This window comes from Thermobia domestica, chromosome 15 (assembly GCF_964235325.1).
Source record: "Thermobia domestica chromosome 15, izTheDome1.hap1.1, whole genome shotgun sequence".
NCBI lineage: Eukaryota > Metazoa > Arthropoda > Insecta > Zygentoma > Lepismatidae > Thermobia > Thermobia domestica.
In genome coordinates this window covers 171,171,947-171,197,309 of record NC_137468.1, presented here as the reverse complement: position 1 = coordinate 171,197,309, position 25,363 = coordinate 171,171,947, and the positions used below count along the sequence as shown (strand labels likewise).

The 25,363-nt window shown below is 36.2% G+C and overlaps 1 protein-coding gene across 2 annotated transcripts in view; it reads left to right on the top strand.

Annotated features, from left to right (window-relative positions):
• The first annotated feature begins 1,090 nt into the window (after positions 1-1,090).
• The window catches only part of RpL27 (ribosomal protein L27), a 39,746-nt gene continuing 15,473 nt past the window's right edge, over positions 1,091-25,363 (top strand). Inside the window, exons 1-2 of one of the 2 annotated variants that reach the window (XM_081740415.1) lie at positions 1,091-1,244; positions 19,007-19,227. In XM_081740415.1, the coding sequence (XP_081596541.1) occupies positions 19,009-19,227 (219 nt within the window). In that variant the 5' untranslated portion in view covers positions 1,091-1,244; positions 19,007-19,008. Of the gene's footprint in view, positions 1,245-1,414; positions 1,539-19,006; positions 19,228-25,363 lie in introns of those variants that run through there. The other variant, XM_081740416.1, reaches the window with a different exon arrangement.

The window sequence follows — 25,363 nt, the reverse complement described above, 5'->3', positions numbered from 1 at the left end:
AAAAATCGTATCATCGATATCTTATCGTGTAAAGGAGCAAATGCTATAGCATTTTCCATGCCATGGCATATCGCATTTCTTGTCGATAGAATTTTGTAACATTTTCCTCAGCATTTCTGGCCCGATTGCAGAGCTGTGGTGTGTTAAAAGGAAGAGAAAGATTTGGTCCCAGAAACCCATGCTCTTTGTTTTGTATGGGAAATTAAATTGTAGTAAAGAAAAATGAGTTGTAGTAGGGATGCAATTATTATGCTGATCGAAAAATATGAGGAGCATTTTTGTACAAAGTTAAAAATCCTTTGTATCATAATAAGCATCTGTGACTATTAGCTTTAGAAGAAATAGCGACTAAAGTCTCTGTTTTTAGTTTCGGAGCCATAATTGCGCTATTTTCCAGTGACTTGTTTGCTACGTCAAAAGATGCTTATCAAAATGCTACCGTGTAAAAGCCCAATATGCTTTTGATGCCATACAATATTATACGAGATTTTTGACAGGACATCTGCTACGATAAATGTTATCGTCTAAAACTACCCTACTGCGTTCGAAATTGTTTCCATGTAGTTCAGTTTTCAATAAAATACCCTTATTTATTTATTTTTTGATTTGCCAAGAAGCTGTGTTTCGTATTTTCGGTGGTGGACAAATTTATGTATAACATATTCTGCAAAATTTGTTTAAGGGCATAACTACTGTTGCTGGGCATAATCACTTCTGCGTGGACTCATCAGCTGCGGTCTGCCAAGGCTCGGTTAGATAACATTCATGTTTTATATTGGCACTTAGTACAGATGGGTTTGCGTTTTATTAGCTGTTGCTTCTATGGCATTTGTCCATACGCTGTATTTGTACGCAAATTGTGTAAAAAAAAAGTTATCTTTCAACAATTACATAAGGTTGCTCCGTTGAATTTCACCTATGCAAATGGGAATTGCCATATAGCCAAGTATAAATCTTTACGAAGACAATGAAAAAGAAGTGAAATAATTTTTTTCATCAATTATTTCAAATGGTATGTCTACACTTGATCTGCACAATAATTTGTAATAAAATTTATAAACAATTAAAAAATAGTCAGAAACGGAAAGGTATTGGTAGGAAGAAAATGAGTTATTTCCTTTGTTTGCTACTCTCTTCGTCGGAGAAGAAATAAAGTTAAACGGAAGTGACAGTGTTCTTAACTTCCTGTTCCTTAGAATGCTCGTGGCTCAATAGTGAGCTCGTTAGAAATAACACAAAAACAGGTATGGTTTATTTATATCGGTCATCATCAGTTTGTAGCTTCAGATATGTAAGAAACACGAACAGTTATTTGAAAAACCTTAGCGACGGTTTGCTTTAAATGATTAATCTGCCTACATTAGTAGTGTTCTTTTATCTTAACTGGTATTTTTTTCTTGATCCAATGTGGCAGATGAAGTCATGCAATAGAACATTAACCTGGGTAGTTTTGTCATAGGAAGGCCTTTTAAAGCTAATCTATAGCAAGATTACGATTGGAAATAATCATATTAATAGGGAATACGATCGAACGTAGAGTAAGTAGTAAATTGCTGGGATGATCTACTTGTGAACTGGGAGAGTACATATAAACATTGCTGCGTTCAATGAGCTAGCTGTTGTAGTAAAAGGGGTTTTCATTGTCAGAACGTATATGAGAATGGAAATAGGATATAGCCCAATAGATGTATTGAAATATCTAGGTACAACGACCTGTGTTTGAAGGTACTATCGTAATGTTTCCGAGAACTGGTTTCAAAATAGGGATACCGGTAATAGCGTGTTACATTTTATTTGCTAGCCTAACTGATTTACATAACTAAGTAGGCCTATACTTTTTTCGGTAACTTAACTTTAGGTAAGGCAGTGATATCCTATCAGTGCATAGTATTGCCGAACGAGCGTCAGCGAGTGAAGGCGGTTTAGAGCCCCGCAGGGCACGTTGTTTTCTGTCTTTCTTGGGAGCTGTAACTAGAATTGCGGGAACAGGTTCAGATGAATTTGTTATTGTCACTGCCTTGCATGAAGAAAAGACTTGCCTTTTTTTTGGACGATGTTTAGCAGAAGGGGTCCAGCTTTTATTTCGGTGCAGTTTTACTATCCGAATCCATAGATTTATCAAATTTACAGAAGAAATTTGTAATAATATTTTAATACGGTAATGTATAAGTAATGGAAATATGGTGTGCACTTACTTTTGAGATGTGTCTTTACGTGAAAATACGGAAATTAAAGTCGAACCTGAAATGCACGTAATCTTCCATAAGCTGCCATAAAATTTTGGCAAGTCTGTAATTTCCAATTTTATGTTGAAAACAGAACCCAACCAACTGCTGCGAGGCTTCAAACCCGTTCCTACTACTATTCCTATTCCTACTTACTCCTTTAGCGTGGGAAACCCATGTTGGATACCCTGCGGGAGCTCATGTGGTTCGACGTTACTTAGGTCCACGTCTCATATAGCCTCGCTGCTGAACGGGACGTTAAAACTCAACTCCTCCTACTAATACTCCTATTTCTCCTCTTATTCCTACTACTACACCTACTCTTACTACTACTACTACTACGTATACTATGGATCCGTAAAGTAAAACTACGCGTTGCTTGTTGCTTTGCAGAAGACCTGTTAAAGTGAACCTGCACGATTTTTTTTTTAAATGTTACAATTTACGTAGTTCTGTTCACATTAGGTTAGTTCAAGTTAGGTTACTTTTTTAGATTATATTAGAGTGGGAAGGGTCTAAAATAGTAGCTAGGTCGGGTCCTTCCTGTACCAAAGTTTAATATTTAATCCATATAGTATAAAGAGAGTCGGCGAGTGGAGGCGGGTTAGAGCCCCGCAGGGCATGCTATTTTTGTCTTTATTACAGCTAAACTGGGACCTGTGTCCTAGAACCTTGCCTATTGTAGTAGTTGTACGACATAATTTTCAAAAAAAAATATATATATATTGCCAATTTTGTGGTTAATGTTCCGGAGATGGCGTCCCCGAATTAGAAACTGTATATAGGCCTACCAGTTTTCAACGATGTGTTTCTACTTATTTATTATTATTTAAAAATACAGTATAGTTTTAGAACTGGGGAGTCACAATCAGGTAAAAAACACCGGGCCTTGTACAGAGTCGTTTTGACGTATGAATACTCATACTAAAGGCGTAACTACTGTAGGAGATATGTTAGTCGAACTCTAGTATGGCACTAATAACTCTTCAGAGCGACTCTTCATATGGCCAACCATGTTTACAGGAAAAATGGGTTGATATTACGTAAGGGTAGTAACTTAACCTATCCTAGCATACGTAAACCGTAGAAACTCATAAAATATAGGAAGAAAGTACGAATTTTGGGCAAAGCCTATTGGCCGCCCAAATCAAAACATAACCATCAAACAATACAGAACATATAGGAAGAAAGCAAGAAAATTAACCGAAATATTCTGGCCCCCTAAGTCCAAAAATATGCCAAATATACATACATTAGTTAAATATCAGGGCATTAGTCGATCTGACGGTTCTACCAAAATTTAACACATTTCTTACATTTTCAGGTTAGGTTACAGCTGGGTATTTCTTTTAGCAGAACATGCAGTAATTGAGGGTTTCATTACTACTTGCAGATTGACTCTAGGAAGGCTCAGTGTAAATACAATATGGACGTAGGCATAAAAACTACAGTGCGTAAAATATGAAACAACTTGTGCTAGGTGGCCACTAAAAGCATGAATGCTATTATTCGAGTCAGAGCAAGAGCGCAGCAGGCGGGAGCGAGTGGTAGCAAGTAGGTGCGTCCGTAGCAGGCGCGTCAGTGATAGTGGGTATATGCATAATTGAGGGTAGTGGAAGAACACGCTTATATACGATACTTTCACTGTCACTCAATATTCATATCAGTGTGTTGTGCACAGACAGTAGGCCTAATTACGTGTATTCACACTCTTTTCTTCACGAGTAATGTTTCACTTATTTTACCTATACATTTTCTATTTGGTAAAACAGTCTGCTCGAGTGATCGCACTTTTTCATTTTCGTCGTTTACTGTTAGCTGTTGATCACAAATATTTTTATTTTCATGCTTTCTTTGCTCTTAGGTATGGATTCATTTCTATTGTATTACAGCGCAAAATTATTACTTTCGGATAAACTTTAGAATACATGCTCCAGTGTAGTCTTCCGCGTTGAGAAATAGTTCTTGTTTATGTTTATTTCTTTTATTTCACTTTTGGTTATAACGTTAGCTATCAACAGATGGCGTTGTTATTAGTTTAGCTGCACGTGCACATAGTTAAATGTTATGAGTCTGTCATGACTAGCGCAAGGACGTGTTCTTGTGTGTGACGTATAGTAGCGCGCGCTGTGTGTGTGATGTTTCAAATACGTGTGTTCTCATGAGTTCGTAGTAAGATTCCAATGTTAAATGGTTCTGATCTTAATTTACATGAATTTTCTACTGACATGTAATAACAAGAAGGGATCATTGTTTTTAGTGTCGTGATTGAATTAATCTGGAAATTGATTGCTATATATGTGGAGCAAGTTTGAAGTTGTGCAAGGAGAGTACATTACTAGTTGAGTTGCTTTTATTTGTACCCAAAGAGGGCTAGTACGCTAAACTTTACCAACAATTAGTTACATACACAATGTAGACAGCAATTCGTCTGTTTGTTCATAATTAATAATCTGAATCACTATTATTTTACTTACAGTAAGGATTAACTGGCTAATTTTTGATTCAACTTACTTCTTCGCTTATCAAAACGCTTAGTTAGTCCCCTGCGACCTGCACCATGCTCTGCCTCCTACAAACCAACAAAGAATGTTAATGCTTCTTTCTTGTGCTTGTTTCAAGAACAATTGAAACATAAGGCCCATTACTGGTACACTCGCCCTACATATTTTTTTCTTTGACAAATTTTGATGCATGATGCATGCTCTGGACTGGCATTTTAATATTGTAGGAAGTAGTCTTGTTTAATATTGAGTGTTACAATTTTGAGGGAAGAAAAGTGTTGCCTTACGTGGATGTGTAATAGCTTTTTTTCGTAAATTATTTGTGAGGGGGGGGGGTTGAGGGTCTTGCCCCCTTTTGTTAATTGGGTTATAGCTAGAGCGTGCTTTGTGATCTTTAGCCCCGGGGGTCAACCTTTATATTACACGCTCCATTGGAAAGGATGTTATCTAGAACATTGGGTTAGAGCTGGAGTGGGTTTTGTAAACTTTAACCCCGGGGGATAACCTTTGATACACGCTCCAGTTACGTGTAGTTTAATTTTCCCTAAAACATACTAATGTGTTGGTGAGCATATGGCGGTGTTTCTTCTGTCGAAAATAGTCCCAATGCGCAAGGGTACTACCTACGCAATTGCGTTATAACTGGATCGGACTTTGAGTCCATCCGTACCTTCTAACTATTAAGTGTTGCAAACTAATCGTTTTCCAGAAATGACGGAAACAATGAAACTTTACCTCCACATTTCCAACCAGCATTGTAACCAATTTCCTAGTATAGAATTATGTAAATACTGTAGACTTTTAGTGAGGGATTGGAAGCAGAGCCTCGAGTAAAGTACTGTATCTTCGGACTAGGTATACGAAAGTTTCCGCGTACTGGATTACTAGAAAGAATTGTTGAAATACAATAATTCTTTCACTGATTTTTTTTTATAGTTGTCCTAAAATGTTTCCGCTGGGCGACATGAAAATATATCATTTGGCATAAATAAAATTCAAAGGGACCACCAGAAGTGATTGTTGAAAAGAACTTTCGTACCCCCATAAATCAACGGTGTCAGTAGTATCGTAGCTGTGGATATTTCTGCAGACTCTTTACATGCAATGGTATTCAGCACAAAACTTTGAACCTCCCACTTTATGCCATTCCAAAATACAGCCAGTTTAAAAGTGTAATTTTCTGTACTTTTTCTGGTAATTTCATGCATTAGTTTCCAACCCTGCACATTTATTTACAGGCAAGAGTATATGTTTTCCGTGTACCTCAGTCTCTCCTGTAAACATTTGTTTTTGTTTGGAATTCGTGTGATACGTACGTCCTGAGCAACTGTAGTTTACGTAAACGCTTGCAAATGCAAAAAATGACACTCCACGGACAACAAAGATGGTCGCCATTCAGGAACACTTGTACATACGACAACATGAATAGTGTTATTGACCTTCTCATACACAAGGTTCATTACACTCAAAAGTTTTATAATTTTCGGAGATGGTCGAGCAACCACCTCTGGACCACTTCGTATGGATTGACCCCATTTCATTAATTTCTCATAATCACCGTCTCCTTTAGCCTAACCGGCATAAGCATGGGACGTAAAACTTAAGGATTTCATTTTTTTTTTTTTCTAAATGTATTTTCATTGGTTTCCGTTGCGCGATAAAATGCGAAATTGGCAGTTTTGCCCGAAATGTGTTAACAATACGCGAAATAACTCAAAATTTTAAAAATACGTTTTCATTAATTTCAAAACGCCAGTTTTCCGCTGACCGAACGGTAGAACGTGGTAACGATGCATTTTCAGTGATTAGGACACTGCTATAAAAAACATTTTGTAGAATCTGCTGGAAAAAAGAAAAACTAAAGCACAATTACGTGTGTTACCAAGTGAAAAGAGGACTAATGTTGAATGTGACTTTAAAAAAAATGTAGAAAGATCATTCTTGAATCTTTCTTCCCAAAGAAAAGACTCTCAAACTGCAGCAGCATATGCTGCTTTGGGAAAGCGATTTGATCGTTCTGTAATTGCATGTAGTAGTGAGCCAGACATTGTTGTTTTAAGGAGTTTTTTAAGTTATGAAAAAAGTGCAAGCTTTTGATTATGAAGTACCGTATTGTGAGGTTTACAAAGTGGCTTATGAACTCTTGACAAGTGATTCGTCTAGAAAGTGGAGTGAATGTTTTGAATGGACAAAAGTTCCGAAGTGATGATTGGTTAAGTTTCTTGTAAATGCACTTATATATGTGTGGCTTCCATCAAGTAATGTCAGTTGTGAGAATTCTTTTTCCAAGTATGGACTAGTGGTAAGTGACGAACGTACTACAATGAAGGGGGAAAATGTGGAAATGTGTAACATGCTTATCTTTAATATTTAAATGTAACTTGTGCTTATGTGTTTTCAGATGACAGCAAAACTTTCCTACTCATAGTAAGTTTACTTACTGATTTTCCGACAGTTTATTTTAAAAAAGCATAATTTTCTGTAAATGAAGTTTACAACATCAAGTCAAATATTCAGTGTACTTTGTTTTTAGGTAATAATGGTTTATTTTTGTAGTGACTATGAATAGAAGGAACAGTTATAAAAATGTCAGGGAATATCTTTTCCACAAGAGCTACAAAACGCGAAATTTTGAAATTCTTAGTGCGAAAAACTAGTGCCATTACTTATAGCCTATTTGAAATAAAGTTTGCAATTTTGTGTTGTAGAAAATGTTTTCCGTGATAGTGTGCTTGCCAACTCGGCAAGGGCGAGGAACGGGTTTAAGGCCATAAGTGCCGATACTACCAGTAAATATATAAATGTATTAGTGAAACTATTATTTTTGTTACCTTTGATGGTAACGGTAACCTAAGTATTCTTCAGTAAAAATTCTTTTCAAATTTAAGAAGCTTGATTCAGCCTATTTCAAGTGTTGAATTCAAACTTCCGTACTAGTGGAAGTTGCAATGTACAGTAAGGGAAGCTGCATTTTTGGGAAAAACCCGCATGAAGGAAGTGCTCGGGAAATTCCCGTAATTGAACGCACAAAACATCAACTTAAACAAGACTACTTATTTTACGCTGGAAGATATTTATTTCATATAAGACATTTTGAAACATTATTTTATTTTAAATTAATATATTTGATTATTTTATTTTAAGTTAATATATTTGGTATTCATATTTGGGGAACGTCACTTAGGCTCCTGAGGTGACTAAATTCATGTATGTTCGTTTGTCTGCCTGTACCACACACACACACTACAGGGTACAACTTTCGGTCTTTTAAGTTTAAATTTTCAGGGTACAAGCACAAGACACTAAAATTTCTTGTATAGAATTTGGCGGCATACCAATGTAAAATTTCAAAATAGTGGGTGTCCACGCTACAAAGCGCAATTTTCGCTCTTTTAACTTGAAATTTTCAGAGTAGAAACACGAGACGCTCTAAATTAGATGTGGGCGGCGATGCAACGTAAAATTTCAAAACTGTTACCCATGCTACAGGGTGCAGTTTTCGGGCTTTTAAGTTGAAATTTTGAGGGTAGAAGCAAGAGATATTCTGTACTTGCTATATTGATTTTCTCGGCGACTCAATGTAAAGTTTAAAATTAGCTTTTTTTTTTTTTTTTTTTTTTTTAAGCAGTGAATAGACAATCGTTGCAATCTTGAAATATAAATTAAATTTTAGCAAAGATATCGAGATATTTCGAAAGAAATCAATTAATCCCGAAAATGTGCGGAAAAAGTCATATGGGCTCAGGTGGGTTAGCTTTTCACAAAAATTCGGGTGTTTTCAAAACCCACCAGTTTTCACTACCCTCGCAGTTTAAGTTTAGAGTTTTTTTTTTTTTTTTTTTTTTTTTTTTTTTTTTTTTTTTTTTTTACAAAAATTAGAAAAATTAATAGGAGAAATGGGGTAAGATTATTTGGAATTCTAGTTTGGCAGTAAAGTTTAATACGAAAATAGATACGTAGAAGTGGGTACTATTTGCAACACGCAGAAGGTTTCGATGATTCAGCAGCATGGTAGTCGTATAGGATGCTATTATTTCGCGTGGTTATTGATTTCTCCATAAATTTTGTATTATCGTAACCTCCATCTACGCCAGTTAAACCAAAAAGCCAAGTATATTTAGTTTACTCTTGCTACAATTCGAGACCTTCGATTCTTTTGTGATGTACCACTCGTAGCACTTTCAACCAGCCTGCGCAAAGTGAACTTTGTGGTGGTGAAATACTGTGTTCGTGGGTTTTCTTGGGGTTCTGCCGTTTCCTTCCACTTTCTTCATTCCACCATTTCCTTCATTTCTTATCACCGTCGTCTTTAGCCTACCTGGCATAATCGTGGAACGTAAAACAGAAATATTTAATTTTTTCCTAGAGCACTTTGTGTACCAATTAAGAATTTTGGGAAAGCGTTAAGAACAGTGATACTCCTAGAAACAACATTGCCGCAGCTTCTATACTGTTGTTGGAACATGCCATACCAACTTGGAAGGGGCGCCACGGGAAATGATCGTTGAGAAATTACTTTTAAATATTCCCTATTGTATTATCTGTCAGGAAAGTAAATGTACACCTGTTTTTCGAGTCTGGCATTCCTGCTCTTCATCCGTGGAGAGTATGAGAATTAAATCAATCAAATGTTTACTGAGGGGCAAAAAGAAAAGTTAAATCTGAATAAGACATTGCAGAGGGACACAAGCTGTGAATACGAATAGTGCATAGTGTAAATAAAGGACGACACCGAAAGAGAAAGCCAGACACAGCTGTTGAACTTAGAAAAAAGAGTAAAAATTGTTGAAGTGGGAAACATAAAACACAAATACAACAAATACGCCGAAAACTAAACATTCACCATGCCATGATCTTGGTGTAGTGGTTAAGGTGCTGCCTTACAAATGCAAAGGTCGCCAGTTCGAATCTTCGGTGAGGACATTTTTAAAAATTTTTGTTTATAATACATGCAGCTCATGAGAGATGGTAAAAGAGGTCGTATTTAGTCTTTCGTAGCAATTATTATTGGTAAGGTTTAGTACTGATAATACTTTTGTCTTTGCGTATTGGTTTTATTCTTTTCTTCATTTCAAAAGAGAAAAATATCCGAACAAATGCCACCAAAATTCCTCATATTTTGAATGTAAACGCCATTTGCAATTAGTAAAGAATAAAAATTGAACGTTCCGATGTAGCTGCAAAAAGTAAAAAGAAAAACATGGAAGTAGACCATACTCATGGTTATTAAAAATACAATTTCTACATGCCTTACACCTCCCGACCACGTTTCTACGTTAGCAAGTAAGAGGTTTGTGTTTAGGTTAGGCTGGTCAATACGTTTTGCAAAGGGGCCCGGTTTAGCTCTGACGCACCACAGGTGCGAGAAGGGAGCAAAACACTTTTTCTCTCTCCCTCTGTGTGTCTGTTTATCTATCTATCTGTATATATATAACGCTATTTGTGAATGCCGTAACCACAATAATTTTCAGCGGATTGAGACGAAACTTGCCACAAACATTAATTGTTGAAATATCTTCAATTCGTTAACCAGAATAATCAGACGAAAATGTTCAAAATGGCGGCCCTTTAAAATCGTAAAAACTTCCAAGGGAACCAAATTTCGCCCATAAATGGGTATTCAGAATGTTTGAATAACTTTTCCTCTTTTACTGAAATATTTGTGTGCAGAGACTTATTGAAATATTGGACCCGATTAATCGCATAAAGAGTGTTCACGCCCTTTTCGCTACGGTCAGTTTTTTTTTTTTTTTTTTTTTTTTTTTTTTTTTTTTTTTTGCAGGAGGGGGTTATTTTCGTAGTGATGATAAGATGATTGCTAGTGATGATATGAAATTACACATTGAAAGTGAAGTAACTTGTGAAACGTGTTATTTGAAAGAATCATATAATAAATGTGCTTTCCTCTAACACAGAGAGAGCGTGAATGGCGACGAGTGTTATTTGATTTGCTTTTTAGTAACACATTGCATTGCAAATAAAGGTAGGCAACATTAGTGGTAAGTAAAACAACAACAACAATAATAATAATAATAATAATAATAATAATAATAATAATAATAATAATAATAATAATAATAATAGGTGTTGTTTGTGGCAAGGCAATATCTTCCTCAATTCTTCTTGAAACGTAATGATTGTAACGCCATATCTCCCTTACAAACAAAATATTAGAAATTTATATCGAAAGAACGGGAAATTGTTGAATGATGGGTGCAACGTTGGACAGTATGCACTCATAGTACTCAGAAAAATAAGCGATTTCAATGAAAAATGAACGAAGAGTCATTGCCGTGGGTAGTCATGGAGCCAAGCAGAGCCCTCTTTAGGCAAAATGTCGATAACTTATATCGAGAGAACAGGAGGTGATAGTGAGATGGGACCAACGTTGGACACCGTGGACCCATAAGGCGCATCGAAAAAATTAGGGGGGCGGGCGCCAGCCAGCCTTACTTATTTCCACATAATAATATAAAATTATATTGTCGAAATACACACACGAGTTAGCTAGTAATATTTCATATTATTATTATTATTATTATTATTATTATTATTATTATTATTATTGACAGCGTCTTTTCATTACGTGTGCATGTTTGACGTGAAGCCAAAGAGAAGATCCATCATTCATAGAAAGAATAAGAATAGCCAGTTACTTTAATTGCGAACGACGGCGAAAAATACGAAAAGAGACAACCTTAGCGAAAAGAAACAATACTTTCTCTCAAATGGATAAAAAAATAAAGCCGAGATAGATTCGAACTCGCATGGACGGCGCGAACAGTCAGTTCAGTGTCCACTTTTTTTTTTTTTTTTTTTTTTAACTGACTCACCGAATGTGTTTTAGTAACTTACTTATTGCTAATTTTATTTGCTTCACTCGTTTAACTTGCTTTTTCTAATAACTTATAACGACAGGGACACGAACACAGAAACATCGAGGACAGTTAAAAATCATAGATGCTCTCCCACCGGGAATCGAACCCGGGACACCATGCACCAAAGGCGCACGTGCTAGCCACAAGACCAGCCGGCGGGGCACTGCTCACTCTCTGTGTCGTTAGGGATTACGACCACTGTATTGCCAGCTATCACTTCTGAGGGTTGTATACTATGATCACATGTTTCTTCTTTGCTGGAAGAGTTAAACCTACATTCTATGTAATACATGAAATATTTAGACCTACATGCTCTTCATATAATGTAATAAAAGGTCATGCTGGGAATAAGAAAAAGAACATTCCTTGGACAAAACGGAAACTATTGGCATCAGAAATAATTATCTACGAGGCATGCGCAGTAGTATATTTCAGAATAGTTACTGTTTAGTTCAGTAAACGAAGAAAGGGGTATAAAAAAGCAAATATGTCGAGTCAACGAGATCGACCAGAGTTGACAGAGGCGGAGTAGTAATACAACAACTTGGTTAAATTGATAATTGGTTCTTTATTCTGTAGTAGATCGTATCACTCTTTACGGGAGAGTAGAGAAAGACTTACTAACGCTGTTATATAGTAAGCATTAGTAACACAATCATACAGACACAAATGGATGTAACTGTGAGTACTACAACTTGGATTTAACGAAAGCCGTTTAGATATTCAGTGGTTTGCAGGGTTGTATAAGACACAAAAAGATAAGACACAATACAATTCTTCATACCTCAGCTTCCAGTAACTAGATACATGCAATTTCAGGAAAGATACTGAAACTGCTGTCGGATTTTAATACATGACGTATTGCAGGATACAAAATGCTTTGCATTACTTGTTTGTTTGTAGATAGCTACTAGCTTAGTGTTCTGAAAGGTTGTGTATAAACTAGAGATAGTCAATTCCGGAATTATTACTTTCCGGACTCCCGAAAGTAAAACCGGACAAATTCCGGAATTCGGAAAATTCCGATTTTGGAATAATTCCGGAATTCGGAAAATTCCGATCTTGGAGTAATTCCGGAATTCGGAAAAATCCGGAATTTAGAAATTTCTGATTTCGTTTACATTCCGGAATTCGGAACAATCCGGATTTTTTTCGAAATCCGGAATTTTTCTCAATTCCGGAATTTTCTAAATTCCGGATTGTTTCCGAGTTCCGAAATTATTCTGAATTCCGGAGTTTAACTGAATTTCATAATTTTCCGAAATCCGGAAAGTGAAAGTTCCGCTTCCGAAAAATGAATTTATTTTGGTTAATATGAATCGTGGCGGAAATAAGTCTTTGACCAGGTAATGGCGACTTCTTTGAAAGAAATGGGGTGTATGAGAATTCAATCTGTCATATTTGTAGTTTCGTATGGAGAAAAAACAGGTGTGTCTTGAAGCAGTAGCGTAGCCAGGATGTGTTTGGGGGGGGGGCAAGTGCTGTTATAGGCACATATAGAAAAATTACAAACAAAAAATATATAAACATAAAAATATATAAAAATTACAAACATCAAAGTACCAAAGTACAATTTCGGACCTCTTTGGGGGGCCGGCCCCTCCGGGCACCCTTCCATACGCCACTGTCTTGAAGGTACGGAACCCTTTCCCCGAAATCTCTACTTTTAAGTAAGTTTTGCCAAATTTCAACGGCAAGTTTAAAACTTTTATTATTATTATTATTATTATTATTATTATTATTATTATTATTGTTATTATTATTATATCAGCACCTTGTATAATCTTTGAAAGATATACGGGTTGTATCTGAATAGTAAAAGCTAATTGACTGTCGATCTCGGTCGTCGAGAAGTCTTCAGGAGGGAAGGACATCGGTCACGTTCTGGGTTTGAGTTCCGAAAGGGCAAGTTTTCGGGCTCGAGCCAAAAATTGTTAAGAGTTATAGGCTTCAGCCAAACATGTTCAAAACAGCTGGGACCGGGTTTAGGGCTCTCAACGGCTCGAGCGGCTCGGCTTACAGCTCATTCACTATCGAACCGAACCAAGAAGTGAGCCGAGCCAACAGCTCACCCAACCGAGCCGATTTGAGCCATCGGCTTAGTTGAGCTGAATCGAAACGTGCCGATGGACTAATTTCAACTTAGCTGGCTTGAACCGGTTCACATGAGCCGAGTAGGGGACCCATCCCAACCGAGAAAGCTCGAGGCATCGGCTCAATTGAGCTGAGTCGATGGCACGTTCCAACTGAGCCGGCTAGGGTCATCGGCTCATCCCAACCGAGCCGACTCGAGCTGTTCGCTCAGTTGATACGAGCAGAGCCGGTTGATATCGCTACCCGAGTTGGTCTTCTGCTTGGGCTCAAAAATTCGACAGTTCAGGTCTCAGCCTTGATTTTAAGAACAACAGTATATACTTATATTGGTGATTACGACATTTGAGGCTGTCTCGTAATAATAAAAAAAAACTTGTCTTCTCGTTATCTAGACGAGACGAGATACACAAAAATTGCCCCACGAGATGCACTAAAATTACGAGAAGAGACGCACCCCTGTCGTGAGCAGCACTAAAATGTATTCCATATTAGTGCTTACATTTCTCATGGCTTTCGCTTTCCAGTCTAATCAGGCCATTATTTAAAAAAGAGTTAAAACGAGCTGAACGAGCGAGCGAGCCATTATCAAACTCGACTCAACTCGAAACTCGCTCCGGAAAACAGCTCGACCTTGATCGCTACGCGGTAAACTATTCGTCTTTAGTCTGGTTACGTTAGGTTTCTTTGTCTCAGCTTGCAAACTTGTATGTCATATTTCTTCGATTCAAAATGTCTTTCGTATTTCTTTTATGATGTCCGAAAAGTTTACATTAATAACTTGTGTTTTCCTTGAACCGTTGGTTCACAAGTTTGTATTTTCTCCACACGAAACTACAAATATGACAGATTGAATTCTCATACTCTCTATTTCTTTCAAAGCAGTCGCCATTACCTGGTCAAAGACTTATTTCCACCATGATTCATATTAACCAAAATAAATTCATTTTTTGGAAGCGGAACTTTCACTTTCCGGATTTCGGAAAATTATGAAATTCAGTTAAACTCCATAATTCAGAAGAATTCCGGAACTCGGGAAGAATCCGGAATGTAGATAAATCCGGAATTGAGAAAAATTCCGGATTTCGAAAAAAATCCGGATTGTTCCGAATTCCAGAATGTAAACGAAATCAGAAATTTCTAAATTCCGGATTTTTCCGAATTCCGGAATTACTCCAAGATCGGAATTTTCCGAATTCCGGAATTATTCCAAAATCGGAATTTTCCGAATTCCGGAATTTGTCCGGTTTTACTTTCGGGAGTCCGGAAAGTAATAATTCCGGAATTGGCTATCTCTAGTTTATACACAACCTTTCAGAACACTAAGCTAGTAGCTATCTACAAACAAACAAGTAATGCAAAGCATTTTGTATCCTGCAATACGTCATGTATTAAAATCCGACAGCAGTTTCAGTATCTATCCTGAAATTGCATGTATCTAGTTACTGGAAGCTGAGGTATGAAGAATTGTATTGTGTCTTATCTTTTTGTGTCTTATACAACCCTGCAAACCACTGAATATCTAAACGGCTTTCGTTAAATCCAAGTTGTAGTACTCACAGTTACATCCATTTGTGTCTGTATGATTGTGTTACTAATGCTTACTATATAACAGCGTTAGTAAGTCTTTCTCTACTCTCCCGTAAAGAGTGATACGATCTACTACAGAATAAAGAACCAATTATCAATTTAACCAAGTTGTTGTATTACTACTCCGCCTCTGTCAACTCTGGTCGATCTCGTTGACTCGACATATTTGCTTTTTTATACCCCTTTCTTCGTTTACTGAACTAAACAGTAACTATTCTGAAATATACTACTGCGCATGCCTCGTAGATAATTATTTCTGATGCCAATAGTTTCCGTTTTGTCCAAGGAATGTTCTTTTTCTTATTCCCAGCATGACCTTTTATTACATTATATGAAGAGCATGTAGGTCTAAATATTTCATGTAGGTATTACATAGAATGTAGGTTTAACTCTTCCAGCAAAGAAGAAACATGTGATCATAGTATACAACCCTCAGAAGTGATAGCTGGCAATACAGTGGTCGTAATCCCTAACGACACAGAGAGTGAGCAGTGCCCCGCCGGCTGGTCTAGTGGCTAGCACATGCGCCTTTGGTGCATGGTGTCCCGGGTTCGATTCCCGGTGGGAGAGCATCTATGATTTTTAACTGTCCTCGATGTTTCTGTGTTCGTGTCCCTGTCGTTATAAGTTATTAGAAAAAGCAAGTTAAACGAGTGAAGCAAATAAAATTAGCAATAAGTAAGTTACTAAAACACATTTGGTGAGTCAGTTAAAAAAAAAAAAAGTGGACTCTGAACTGACTGTTCGCGCCGTCCATGCGAGTTCGAATCTATCTCGGCTTCATTTTTTTTTTTATCCATTTGAGAGAAAGTATTGTTTCTTTTCGCTAAGGTTGTCTCTTTTCGTATTTTTCGCCGTCGTTCGCAATTAAAGTAACTGGCTATTCTTATTCTTTCTATGAATGTTGGATCTTCTCTTTGGCTTCACGTCAAACATGCACACGTAATGAAAAGACGCTGTCGATAATAATAATAATAATAATAATAATAATAATAATAATAATAATAATAATATGAAATATTACTAGCTAACTCGTGTGTGTATTTCGACAATATAATTTTATATTATTATGTAAGGCTGGCTGGCGCCCGCCCCCCTAATTTTTTCAATGCGCCTTATGGGTCCACGGTGTCCAACGTTGGTCCCATCTCACTATCACCTCCTGTTCTCTCGATATAAGTTATCGACATTTTGCCTAAAGAGGGCTCTGCTTGGCTCCATGACTACCCATGACAATGACTCTTCGTTCATTTTTCATTGAAATCGCTTATTTTTCTGAGTACTATGAGTGCATACTGTCCAACGTTGCTCCCATCACTCAACAGTTTCCCGTTCTTTCGATATAAATTTCTAATATTTTGTTTGTAAGGGAGATATGGCGTTACAATCATTACGTTTGAAGAAGAATTGAGGAGATATTGCCTTGCCACAAACAACACCTATTATTATTATTATTATTATTATTATTATTATTATTATTATTATTATTATTATTATCATTATCATTATTATTATTATTATTATTGTTGTTGTTGTTTTACTTACCACTAATGTTGCCTACCTTTATTTGCAATGCAATGTGTTACTAAAAAGCAAATCAAATAACACTCCTCGCCATTCACGCTCTCTCGGTGTTAGAGGAAAGCACATTTATTATATGATTCTTTCAAATAACACGTTTCACAAGTTACTTCACTTTCAATGTGTAATTTCATATCATCACTACGAAAATAACCCCCTCCTGCAAAAAAAAAAAAAAAAAACTGACACTAAAAAAAAGGGCGTGAACATTCTTTATGCGATTAATCGGGTCCAATATTTCAATAAGTCTCTGCACACAAATATTTCAGTCAAAGAGGAAAAGTTATCCAAACTTTCTGAATACCCATTTATGGGCGAAATTTGGTTCCCTTGGAAGTTTTTACGAGTTTAAAGGGCCGCCATTTTGAACATTTTCGTCTGATTATTCTGGTTAACGAACTGAAGATATTTCAAAAATTAATGTTTGTGCCAAGTTTCATCTCAATCCGCTGAAAATTATTGTGGTTACGGCATTCACAAATAGCGTTATATATATACAGATAGATAGATAAACAGACACACAGAGGGAGAGAGAAAAAGTGTTTTGCTCCCTTCTCGCACCTGTGGTGCGTCAGAGCTAAACCGGGCCCCTTTGCAAAACGTATTGACCAGCCTAACCTAAACACAAACCTCTTACTTGCTAACGTAGAAACGTGGTCGGGAGGCGTAAGGCATGTAGAAATTGTATTTTTAATAACCATGAGTATGATCTACTTCCATGTTTTTCTTTTTACTTTTATCAAGACAAAAAGACAAAAACAAAACAAAAAGTATTATCAGTACTAAACCTTACCAATAATAATTGCTACGAAAGACTAAATACTATCTCTTTTACCACCTCTCATGAGCTGCATAGTATATTATAAACAAAAATTTTTAAAAATGTCCTCACCGAAGATTCGAACTGGCGACCTTTGCGTTTGTAAGCCAGCATCTTAACCACTACACCAAGATCATGGCATGGTGAATTTTTAGTTTTCGGCGTATTTGTTGTATTTGTGTTTTATGTTCCCACTTCAACAATTTTTACTCTTTTTTCTAAGTTCAACAGCTGTGTCTGGCTTTCTCTTTCGGTGTCGTCCTTTATTTACACTATGCACTATTCGTATTCACAGCTTGTGTCCCTCTGCAATGTCTTATTCAGATTAAACTTTTTGCCCCTCAGTAAACATTTGATTGATTTAATTCTCATACTCTCCACGGATGGAGAGCAGGAATGCCAGACTCGAAAAACAGGTGTACATTTACTTTCCTGACAGATAATACTTGCTGTACATTCATACAAACCATCACCATAGGTGTGCTGATAAGGCGTTTTCATAAGACTGTTAATTGTTATACATGGATAGTGTTAGTGTTTTTAAATTCTTAATTTGATGAGTAACGTTTCATTTGTACTAGGTATGCTGCATGTGGTTACCTATTACTTGCACCTTTTCTCTGCCCCCACAAAACCACATCAGAATTGAAATTTGTCGTGCACAAGTATCGTGTGCGTGGGTTTTCCCGTGTTTTTTTCCAAACTTATTTGCGACAGTGTTGTGTGCGACAGGAACTGTTAGCAGTCCTATGAGCGTCCGATTCAATCTGTTAACTGGCCTACGATTCACCGATTCGTTCATATTAGGATAATGGTAGAAGATAAGGTTCCCTCTTCTATAACTTGTTTCAAGCTAGTGTAATTTAGAACTAACAAAATGCACTTTGAAAATTTTTCGTTTCTAGAGGTCTTATTTCTTCCAGCCGTTTCACAATTACAAGGAACATACATCCTTAACAATTGAAGAATTAAACCTTAATAAGATACCCATAGGAAAAGGCTCAATCCCCTCCCGTACTTCGCATACACTTACAAATAAGCAACATCTGAACACAATTTGTAACAAACACCCTTAACAATCTCGCAGAACTAGGAATAGAAAATAGAAACTGGATCCAGTTGGCTAAGGATAGAAGTCAGTAGAGAGTTTTTAAGAACGCGGTATTGAACCTCCGGGTTCCATAAGCCATAGTTAGTTATTATTACTTTTACAAGTTGACTTTGATAGTGTATAAAATTTTGGTGTTACGTAATTAGAAGTTTAAAATGATTGTAAAGTGAAGTATTTCTAATAGCCTTTGGTATTCTTTTCCATAGCCATGGGTAAAATTATGCGACAAGGAAGAGTCGTATTGGTCCTTAGTGGCCGATACGCAGGTAAAAAGGCGATTATCTTAAAGAACAGTGATGACGGTACGCAGGACAAGCAGTATGGTCATGCTTTGGTGGCTGGGATTGACCGATATCCACGAAAAGTCGTTAAGAGGATGAGCAAAGCGAAGATTCACAAAAGATCGAAGATAAAACCTTTTGTTAAGGTAAGTTAATTCATTTATTAGTAAACATACAATTCTTCTCAATTGTACGTTGTTGAACATAAGCATATTTCTCATTCGATAAGGGCATTCTCACAACAGATGACTTATCGACCATTTTCTGGGTCTTCGCGAGCTGTCATTCCTTGGCGACTTCTTTTCTAGTGTCCTATCCGTACACCCATGTCCTTACCATTTTAGCCGCTCCTAGACTACAAAACACTCAACATAACCACCACTCTACAGCAGATGATGCAGATGAAAGTAACGCTATATGCAGGCTGAAGATATTATGGATCCCTCTTCCATGCCCCAAAATTTGGCCATCTTACGCCATGTAGTTTTCCCGAAAACAAGGTTGGATACTTCTTCGACAGACTTCGTATATGAAGTACGTAGAACACAAGGATATCGTTGTAAATTCGAACTAAGGTTGTAGGTTTTGTTTCTGAAGAAAGTTTACCATTTAAAGTATGCACATTCAACATATTGAGCTTGTTTTATGTTGTCAGTAATTACAGTGAGACGTTTTCACATGATTTTCCGTTTGTGGATACGTTTCATATACATATGTTTGGGAATATGAGAATATAAGAGGGTCTATTCCAGGTAGCATTTAATGGAGAAAGATCGGCCGTCTTAGAAAGACTGTTACTTACATTTGGTAACAATCATCTAAATGTTGGCCGTACAACAAAATAACAATGTCATAGTACCAAGGGAAACACATTGCCCCTTGGTTTCCCAAAGTTGTGACACCCAAAACTAAAGAAGAGTTAGGTATTTTCATATTACATGTGGTCAGGTTTTGATCATTTTCTGGTGAATTTTAGTTGTTTTTATATGATGGAGAGTTGTTTTACATATTTAAACTAATCTAGCCAAGCCTCACGTTCTAGGATATATAAGCTTCGGAATACATATCAGCTAAAGAAAGAATGTATCCTTAATCATGTGAAAATAATCTGTTTAATTGACTATTGTATGTTGAATATTTTTGTTTATTACGTCTGAAATTATACGTACCAAGGATTCCAAAGTGCTTTTCAGGAGATAGCATAGTGTAATAGACTCTAGTATCTTCTATAAGTCTCTATATAAAGAAATTCTTTGTGTATTGGTTTAACAGCAATCAGATTTTCGTAACAAAAGTTATTGAATTTTTCTTATGAAGATTCAGAGTTTACGTCTGCGTAAGATTTTTGACCTTGCTATATCTACCGATGAAGGTAACAGTGGTTATCGAAACAGTTCAGTTAGTATATTTAATTTCAAATCCTATAACATAATAAGTTAATAATATTTTACATTATGATAATGCCTCACTTTATTTCCTTAAACATGTGCACTTATTTATTGTTTCAATCTTTTTTTATTTATTTATTTATTTATTTAAAAAGTGAATTTTAAATCTTTCGGAGATACAATGCTTCAACTGTTAACTTCGGTCATGATAATTAAAACAAAAGACCAGCTATTGAATCATAAATTCAATTTAAACAAAATATGTTTATTAAAAGTTTCAGCTTTTCGCTTTTACAGAATTAACAAATAGTATAGATTGTCCCCTCATGGGACATCAAGTTTACTACCCTATTCACAGCTCAAGATAGAAAAAAGGGAAAATAACTTACACTACGAACACAACCTCCAATTCCATTCTTCCAGAAGTAGTCTGTTGCTAAAATTCATTCAACGAACCTTCTGATCCTGATGTAAACATTGTAGAATGGTATTACTCCGCCAGTCATCGGATGATTGGCTATCGGTCACCGCTTCTTTCGAGAAGCACGTGCTTGTACCCTGTCGGCGTTTTGCATATTCCCCGCACGCAGCCATATTGTAAACTGTGATTCGCGCATAAGGTGGGCCAAACCAAGTTTCTACGCATGCGTATTCTCTTTTATTGCATTAATTAAATTTAGTTCTTAGATAGAGTGTTGTTTCTGTTATTTTACTGTAAGTAAATTGTATTTCTGGTAATGAGCCTTATAAGCAACGAAAACATTGAAAAACAGCTTAGTTGACAATGGACTATTTTCTTCTGCCGCATGGATGCGGCAAGGCTCTTTAACCAATAAAATGAAACAATCACCACGTGTATTTGTTTACATGAGGTACTGAACGTTCCTTGAATGAACTATAGGTGATTCGTATAATCGACTGGTTGTGAGATGATGCAATGATCCCGGCTGCACACACACTACATGCATCTTCCGCTTTACATACAGATGGCAGCACTGTGCCACTCCGGATGCCTACAGCGCCACTCCAAACTTTGTGACAATATTTGATATAACTAGGTATGATATGATTTCAGTAGCCGTGTTGAAATGATACCACATTGTTAGCTACTAGGGTATGATACAAGTTGATTATTGTATTAGTTTACACTGGTATGTTTATAATAAATTCGTGCGTATTTATAAAATTCCAGCTATATATTGCATGAAGAATGATATATGTTACGCTCTGATTAACCGTAGGAACACCGGGCTGGGAAGGAAGTAGGCTACAAAATCTCCACACTTCGTAAATTTGTGTTTTTATTCTTGAATATATGCGACCTACTAGTACTCGGGCTTTTATTTTGTGTAAAATATTTTTCTTATAACAAATACTTTCCTCGTATATTCTTAGTAAATAATACGGGGAGAAATCTTGCAGCAGATACAAAGTAATTCCCTAACCCTTTGGTTTAACCGGTTACTTTGATTTTTAGGAAGTACTTTTTCTAATTATTGCTTTTAACTGATAAGTGTTCATAATTAATCTACAAATGATTGCATACGCCTTCACTATTTATCATTGCAATTGGGATACCATTTTGCAAAGCTGTTATAGTTTTACGAATGTGTTGTGTTATTTTTACGGCAAAAGAATGTTTGCATACGCAATTTATATTTGTAAATATGTAACAAACGCTGTTTTGTTCCCTGAAAGATAAATAAGCTAGATAGGTAAAGTAGTTGAAAATTATTTATACTTTTCAATTGAAATAAATTTCATGCTTTTAAAAAATCTCATTTTCGCTAGATGCTTTCAGTGGACCTTTAAATTCCTCAATCTCTCTCCCGGTCCACAGTGAAATGCCTGGTATTCCAGGGTTAAACTGTGGGGTTCTGATAATTTTCAGTATTATGTAATGGTAAGGAACGTTCGTAATAAAAATATATTCAAGCCAAATATGAATAGAGGAATCAATCTTTTATTTTTTATTCTATCAGCTTATGTAGATATAGATGCAATGAAATTAGAAGGAAAATTAGCGACTGCATGAAGATTCAGAACTGATTTTCCGGTTTACTGCATTAGTCGTTAACTATCCAATTCTTTCTGCGACGACTCCTTGTCCCACACACTACCGTTAGAATAGTACTCTGAATCAGTGTATAATTAGCCAATTAATGTAACAATAAGTAGAAACAATTTTGCTCTTATACATCTTTTACAGTCTATGGATAAAATTTAAATGTTGATTCGCTGGTGATTTGAACAACGTAACATTTGGTGGTTTAAGGAGTTACGTATACCTGTAATTTTGACAAGCTTTTAACAATTATTCTGTTATTAAGTGTTAGTTGACTATAGTAAGAAGCCTAGAATAGCGGAAACGTGAGTAATGTAAAGTATAGCTTTCTTATTAAGATACAGATTTTGTGCTGGGTGATCGATCCATCATAATTTTTTTAGAAGGCGAAGAATGCTTTTGCGTCATACTCAAAACTGGTTGGCTGGTTTAAACCAAAAAGAAAACATAAACGAAAAATGCTTTAAATCGTGTGAACTTCATGGTTTCACATATCAAACCATCTGCATTAGTTTTATCTCCTTTTCACCTTTTAACAAAGGCTTCCTATGTTCAATTCTCGGTTGAACCACAACCCTTCTTTCAAGTGTAAACCAAGTAGTGGTTCGGATGTCACTTTAAGCGAAAGTCTTCTACTCGATAATCTCCGTATTACATAAGGATGTTAAGTCTAGATATACGAAACGAAACCAAATCGTTATTTCCGCTTGCCTGAATGGCTGTTGTTTTATAAGGAAGTCAAGGTTCCTTCAATATACGGTATTGGTAGCAATTGTCAAAATTTATCGACTGCCTACGTAGCTTCCAACATTAGCTTGGATTGGACTTTGTTTTAATTTAATTGGATGATATCTACATACTAAATTTGTAATTTAATACCTCAGTTTTAGTGTACTGATTGATATATTGACCTTAAAATGATTTCCCGATAGCTAAGGCGGGAGTTTCCCGATTTATATATAATTCTGTGTGATGGTTTCACTTGTACACCTGTTTCTTTTTATCCTTCTGAAATGACCCTTAACAATTATATTAATAAGTATGCAAAGATCATGCAACGTATTTTTATCAGGAGTCCTTCGTGAGTCGGCAGATTCATCTCATTTGTGGCCAATCAGTCCCGGCTTCAAATCTAAACCGGGCAATTTCTCTTGGATGTAAGCCAAAAAGCGGTTTGGATTCCGCCTTAAGTATATGCGACCTCTTCCAGCATAACCCCGTTGTTGCATAATAACACTAAGGCGAAACAAACTTATTTTTGTCCATATGTAATATAAACACACAGAGCAAATTATTTAAATGAAAAACAAAAACTGGTTTAAACCAAAAAAAAAAAAAAAATGCAAAAAGAAAAAAGTTTTTGCCAACCCTGTACTCAGCCTATATACTTATATTCTTCCCCCAATTTCTTAGTGTTTTTCTATTCCTTTCCCAGGATTGCGAAAAATTCTGTGCCGTGAAATATCAAAAACACAACAGAGCTATTCCATGTTAAGTCAGACACGGTTTCGGATCGACCCGTACAGATTGCAGTCATATTTTATATTTGCATATTTTATATAATGTGTGTGGAACAAGCGGAAAGCTCAAGTTGATTCGTGAGCCGGTTTTTAAATTATAGGTCCCAAAGTTCTTAAAATTCACAGGACATTGGTTAAGATGGCATTTTAAAGTTTACGAAGAGAGCTTTAAAATGGTATAAAAATTATTTTCAAAAAGATGAATTTGATTTTCTCAGTCATGTTTGGAATTTTTCCAATAATAATTAATAATCGGGCTGTTGTGTGTCCTCAGTTTTATTTTAGGATCAGCGTTGGAACATTTGTTTATATATATATATATATATATATATATATATATATATATATATATATATATATATATATATATATATATATATATATATATATATATATATATTAAAATCAAGTTAATAATATACCACAGTGCCAATAACATTTACCAGGTTTCTTTCCATATTTGAAAGCTTAAACTTCTAGATATTGTTTACAACTTAGTCTGGAGTGAACTTGTAGTAAGATGCATAGTCGCCCTGTTGGGGTTACAGAATTCACCTTACACAGTATATCTAGTGCATGAATCCAGAGAACATCTAACTTCCCAGGCTATGCAAAAGATGGAGATGGGCGAGTTGAAATAGAGATACTTTCTTTCTCCAAAACATATGCAAGTTACCCCCTGTTACAGATTGCAGTTATGCGTCTCTTTACGTCTGCCACTGCCAGCTTGTAGAATTTGGTGAATGTCTGTTCCAAAACGAAATAGGAAAATTTATTTACAGACCGTTTTGGAGTACCTGATGCTGCAAGAGTACACGTGAAATCTGTATCCCAGGAATTGCTTGTGCTTCCTATTATCTGTTGAAGCACTCTTGTAGAAATGTTGCTGGTACGGTGACCTCTCTTTGACTAACAAATGTAAAGTGCGCTCCAGTAAAGTTTGTTGGTACCCAGTAACGGTGACCTCTCTTTGACTAACAAATGTAAAGTGCGCTCCAGTAAAGTTTGTTGGTACCCAGTAAGAAATTTGCCCTGATGAAGAATTGTATTATTATATTGACACTGCAAACTCGGGCTGTCCACTTGACTGTGCGACCAAACTTTATTCTCTTTCCATGAGCTGTTACAGCAAAATGATGTTCGGCCTGTGTCAAAATGAGCTTTTATGTAAACAAAAGTTGAAAAAGTTTCTTTTTTCCTCGCACTGAGTCTAGATCCATCAGAATAGCAATATATCAGTCTAAACTGGTTTGTGCTGAAAGCAGTGCACAGCCATAGAGTTGTGTTCGAGACGCTCCAAAAGTACAAT